The 6,000-nt window shown below is 43.6% G+C and overlaps 1 protein-coding gene across 1 annotated transcript in view; it reads right to left on the reverse strand.

Moving 5' to 3' along the window:
* LOC122788365 (outer dynein arm-docking complex subunit 4-like) overlaps positions 1-5,772 on the reverse strand; it is a 259,950-nt gene extending 254,178 nt beyond the window's left edge. Inside the window, exon 1 of the mRNA XM_044055442.1 lies at positions 5,637-5,772. Within this exon, the coding sequence (XP_043911377.1) occupies positions 5,637-5,757 (121 nt within the window). The 5' untranslated portion in view covers positions 5,758-5,772. The remainder of the gene's footprint in view (positions 1-5,636) is intronic.
* Positions 5,773-6,000: the final 228 nt, after the last annotated feature.

A 6,000-nucleotide genomic window follows, 5' to 3' on the forward strand; every position in this document is an offset into this window, starting at 1 on the left:
GCGACCCCCAACTTCCTCCAGAGTAGGACAGTCATGCCTCCTTTTAGGAGTGCTGGTAGGGCTTACCAAAGAATTGATCCTTGTCGCCCTGATTTTGCTGACCCCCTCTGCCGCCTGGGTGGCGTCTTCCATTATTACCCACTCCTCTGCTCCTGGAAAGGGGTTCACTGCGTGTATTCTGAAAAGCTCCTTGGGACTTCTGGAACCACATTTTTCCTCCCTTTTGCCCTTTGGGGTACAGTCTAGTAGGGGTAGAAAAACAGACTCCTATGGCAGATAGAGTCTTTCCATCTTGCTCACACCTAGTGAGGGTCTCCTTGACTTTGGGCCCAAAAAGGGAAGAGCCATCAAATGGGGTATTAACGAAGGAAGACTTGAAGGCTTCTGCAAAGGAGCATAAGCGCATCCAGGAATGTCTCTGAAGAGCTACTGCTGAACTCGCTGTCCGACTCAAACCATCGGCTGCTTAAGAAATGAGCCTCATGGACGAGTTAACTGTGGAATTAAGGGTATTAAGCTGGGCTGTCACATTATCAGAGACACCTCCATCTGTACTACCCTGCAGAGTATCTCCAAGCTCTTTTAGCAGATCTCTTTGAAGACGGGTAAAATGTGTCAAGTAGTTGAGCGATTGCATAGCAAAAGTCGCAGAACTAAAGATGCATTTCCTGTACCTGTCCATAGTCCTGGAATCTCTATTAGGAGGATGGACAGTAGAAGAGGTTTCAGACATCTCTTTCTTAGTGACCGCCACCACCATGGCATCAACCGGCACTCCCTTGGTGAGGAACATTTTGTCTTGGGGTGACGTAATAAATTTGTTGGGCCTCCGAGGGACAGGTTCCACAGTATCAGGCAACTCCCACACCCTTTGAGCAACCAATTCCATTAGTTCATTGAAGTGCGGAGTCACCCAAAAGGTGGTGGTTGAGACCCAAAGGGATTCAGGAGCACCGACTCATCATCAGTAGGGCTAACGGACTGCCAGTCATCCCTCTGTTTAAGGACTTCAAGGATATTAGAAAAGGAGATATCCTCCGAGGGGGATCGCGGGGACCCTTCTGACTCCTCTAAATCGGTACTGATGTAATAGACTCCTGTGGGGAGTCCCAATGCCACCTCTTGCAAAGCTTCTTCCTGGGAACCTCATCAGTGGGGGCTTCCGGTGAGGTCTCAGTAGAATATGGGTCACCCAATGGGGCTACCTGAGGCTCTGGGTCTCAACGCTTTACAGGGACCTGTGATATAGAGTTAGAAAGCGGCACTTTAGAGGAGGAGGAAGGCCCTGATGAAGTTGGAGTCTTGGAAGACATAACCCTCCTCATAGCATTGAAGGCTCTACTGCTCCGACGTGAGGAAGCAGCCGGTTCTGAAGAAGATGACAACCTCCCCGGCGCCAACACAGTGGGCTCCAACCCAGAGGAAAGAACCGAGCTCATCCGGGCCGAAGCTCAGAGGAAGGCTCTGAACCGACACATCGGTTCGACTCTCCCCCCTGGGGCCGGCCAGAGAGTATCAGCTCCCAGACTCCTTGAACGGCACCCAAGTAGTCTAAGTTGATGGAGCCTATAGCACTGGAGCAGGCCTCGGCTCCGAAGGCCCACCTTTGCTCGGAGGAGGAGTAGACACAGCAGGTAAAGTGGTCTTCGGCTCCGAAACCGGTTGGGTCGAAGCCGATAATAATTTGGCTAGTGCCAGGTTCTCGAGAAGCTTCTACACCACTTGGTCCACATCCACATTGGAGAGGGTTCTCAAAGAACAAGTCGAAGGTATCGAAGAAACCACCAACTGCAAGATGGGTGACTTCAAGGTTTCGGAGACCAGCTCCAATACCGGGGACCGGCTCTGAAATATCAGCTCGGTGCATGGCTCCAACGACTGCGGAACCGGTGACCGCACCTTAACAGCAAGGCTTGGAGCTGATGACTTAGGCTCCGACAAAACTTTAGAGGACTATGAACCCTTTGATGACTTGGAAGTCTGGTCAGCCTTGTCCAAAGACTCCTGGAAATCTGGTTTCAGCAAACCCCTATCCACCAGTTTTCTCCTGCGCTCCAGTAACACCCTGCTACTAAAAGAGTGGCAAATGGAGCAATCCTCTTGGAGATGGACTGCCCCCAAACAGTAAACACAACTGCCATGCAAATCAGTTATGGACATTTTCTGCTCGCACTTAGGACATTTTTTAAATTCGGACTTTTGTCTTTCTTTCTGATCAGCCATATCAAAGACAAAAAGTTATATGCACCAATCAGAACAGCAAATCTATATAAAGCTATATAATGCAAACCACACCAGAAAAGGTAGTCCAATCTAATATTAGCGAATAACACAGCACACACAGCAAAAAGCTAAGCAGAAAATCTACAGTACTAATATATCTATAAATATATTTAACACGCTAACTACAACTTATTTAATTTTGATAAAAGTTATAACAGGCTAGGGAATACAATGTTTTAACAACCAACCAAAAAATATGGCCAAACAGGCTTAAGAGCAGCCACTCTTTAAAGACGACAATTTTTGTCAAATATAGCAAGGACAAAGCCTAAACGCAAAACTAAGGCTAAGTAGCCAAAAACACACTACTTTAGAGAAAATAGTAGAAAATTAACTATCTAGATTATAAGAAATGCAAGGAATACTGGTCCAAGCTGTTTCTCAACCTCCGATCTATTGCAGTGGCAAACTAGCTCTGAGGAGAGACATAAAGCATCATGGGATATGGACATGGCCTTGAGCTATTCTAAGACCTTGAGCTTGTGAAAGCGGCCGACTCAGAGCCAATGGATCGGCTCCGAACCCATGTGTAAGAATGAACGTCGAGATTGAACTTCACATCGGCAGTTTTTAAAACAGTTCAAATGCCATTTCAAACACAGAACTATTCAAAATGGCTTTCATATGGTTCATTCTTCACAGAGTTGAGTTAAACCTGACTTCAGGGAGGTACTGACTATACAAAAGTTAATTACACAAAAGTCACTGTAGGATACTGGTTGGGAATCTACTTTCTGCAGTGACCTCAGAGTTGATTATATTAAGTAGAGGTCTGCAAGGTCCTTTGCACTCAGTGTGTGTGAAGACTTTGCCTACTTTTGAAACAGACTGAATGTCATTTCATTTACTCTCAAGTAAACTGACATTAAAACAATTGCTTTTAGCTCATTTGATCTACACCTTATGACAGGTAACAACTGACTTATTTGAGTCAATGTCATTGTGGGAGAAGAATCTCCCTTTCAACCAAGTCACAGCAACCTCAAAGTTAATCTATTAAGTAAGAGTTGTAAGCAGCAGAGCCCCCTGCAAGGGTGATGTAAAGATTTTGATCCACATCAAAAAGCATGTTGTTTTAAGAACAGTCTGATTGCTATTTTGAACATTTTGTCTGGGACTCAGAAAAGCTTAATGCAAAGGGGAATCCAAAGAAAGGCTTATTGCAAAGGAGAATCCATAATACAGCACCCCCCCCCCATACACACACACACACACACACATACACTCTTCTTCTGGCTTTTCCCAGTTAGGGGTCGCCACAGAGGATCATCTGTCCGCTCATGATTGGCAGTGGAGTTTTACAGTGTCGAGTTGCCAGCCCGGCACCCAACCTTCCACAGAAGGCACACACTCACACCTAGGGCCAATTTAGAGTGTCCAATCCACCTACTGCATGTCTTTGGGATGTGGGAGGAAACCGGAGCACCCAGAGGAAACCCACGCAACCACAGGGAGGACATGCAGACTCCGCACAGAAGGCACCCCAGCCGAGAATTGAACCAGTGAACCTCTTGCTGTGAGGCGGCAACGCTAACCACTACACCACCGTGGCTGCCCACACATACACTAAGCCCTTCCATTTCTTAGACCATCTTACGCTTAGACGGGCCTCAGTGAGGAGGGTGGTCTTGCAAGCAGAGCTGTAGGCTAATGCTCTTTGGGAGCAGCTAATGGTAATGGTAATTACCCATGTATTGTCCCCTGAAAATGCAAGCAGCTCCTGATGTATACTACTGAGCAATTCAAAGAATTGCTCAGCTGTATACATTTTCATTGTTGGAGGAAAAAATGACTGACATCAAAAGGCAGTAGTCACCCATTCACTCCTACAAAAGCAGTTATGCTGAAGGTAAATTCAGCAAAGACTTGGGGGTATGCAGAGTATTAGTGTATGCATATTATGTGAAGGTGTGTGCGTACGTCTGTAGGGGCATGAATGAAGGTGTGTGTGTGTGTGTGTGTGTGTGTGTGTCTGGGTGATTGCAGTAAGGGGATAAAGTAAGTAATACTGAGTATAAATGCATATGTATGTGTGTGTGAAAAGGTGAGTGTGTCCATGACTGGACTTTGTCAGGCGAGCTTGTTTTTTTATGGATGGATGTGGGTGTGGAGAGGAATGTCTAGGAGTGTATGTGCTGATGATGAATGTATGTGAGTGTAAAGGAGTGCCTTTGCCTAAGTGATGCATAGGCAGCAACCACTGTCAGATCGGAGAGCACTAGTGTTTCTTAAGAGTGTCTCATTAACATGTTAATGAACTGATAATGAAGTCTTTCTCATTGCAGCCAGAGCTGTCTCTAAATCACATTTTCTCACAATCTCAGTAATTGAACTATCTGTTGTAGGCAATTACTCTCAGTGTTGAGCTTCTTTCTGAATCACAGGATTTACTTTGCTCATAATTTCATCCAGACAGCTTGTATATCAGCAGACCAAAATCAAAGATGTCAAGTATTACTGTGCCCTTTACAAGTGGTTAAACACTACAGTGATAAAGCATCAAGTGAAATAATGTCTACTCATTTTCCTGCCATTTATTTTCTGTTCCTAATGTTCAACTAACAAGTTACTGAAAATAAATGATAATTATGAATTTGTTCTGTATTAAATTACTTTTGCACATCTCATAACTGGCAACTCTACATGTACCACAGCAAATACTAATTACCTACTACAACCATAATGCAATACAATGGAAAGCTATTCTTCTGTGTGTGTGTGTGTGTGTGTGTGTGTGTGTGTGTGTGTGTGTGTGTGTGTGTGTGTGAGAGAGAGAGAGAGAGAGGAGAGTGAGTGATACAAGAGTATGTACATCCATTTCACTCTCTGATGAAGTCATTAGCCTTTGCTTCCTACTTCCGAAGATGCTATACAGATAATTCAAAAAGTTACAATATATGAAAACTAAAGAGTTACTGAAACCTCAAGGAAATTTTTCACAGCATAATTATGCAGTTACAGTTACTTTTTATGTATTCATTTTCATAGTACTTAAAATTTGTAAATTAAAAAAATGCATGCTCCTATTTATTTCCTTCAGACTCATCTGCCTCTAACTCATCCCTTCCTGAAGACATAATGGTCTGCTGTGGCATCACTCAGGAAGAAAACGTCATGCCATGAAACCATCACATTTTGAAATTTTGAATCCAGGGAGGAAAAATAGGCAGTAAGTATAAACACATTAATCAGTAGTAAAGATTTCATTTTAATGCAGAAGATAAATATTACTTCCAGAATGTAAATAAGAGAGGGACAGCCTAAATGTAATTTCTGCTTTCTTTTCTTTAGAGGTCAGTTACTCTTTGATGTTAACTACTATTAAAACTCTCTTAGCTCTGCTTACAACATACTTCCCACAGAATTCTCAATGGCTTCTTGGGCTTTTTGAACCCCGAGTCTGAACTCCTGCAGCACTGGATGAAGTTTATGACCTCGATGATAAAGCACTAAAGCGTATTCAAAGTTTCCCATTGCGTATAGGGCCTCAGCCTTCTGGTAAAGTCCCTGTAATAAAATGAAGACAGCGTACTCTAGCAGTTAAATGATTGAGAACATTAAACATTTAAACTGTTGAATCTACAGAAATTATGTTATGTCTACCTACTTAAGGAAGTGAGTGATGTGTGTGACTTTATACTGAGATGTTTTCTGTCTACTGTCTGCAAATATTTATCAAAACCTTCAAAACGTTTTGGTGTGGTCAGCTCCACAGGC

This window comes from Protopterus annectens, chromosome 13.part0 (genome assembly GCF_019279795.1).
Source record: "Protopterus annectens isolate FY-2018-M chromosome 13.part0, PAN1.0, whole genome shotgun sequence".
Classification (NCBI taxonomy): Eukaryota; Metazoa; Chordata; order Ceratodontiformes; family Protopteridae; genus Protopterus; species Protopterus annectens.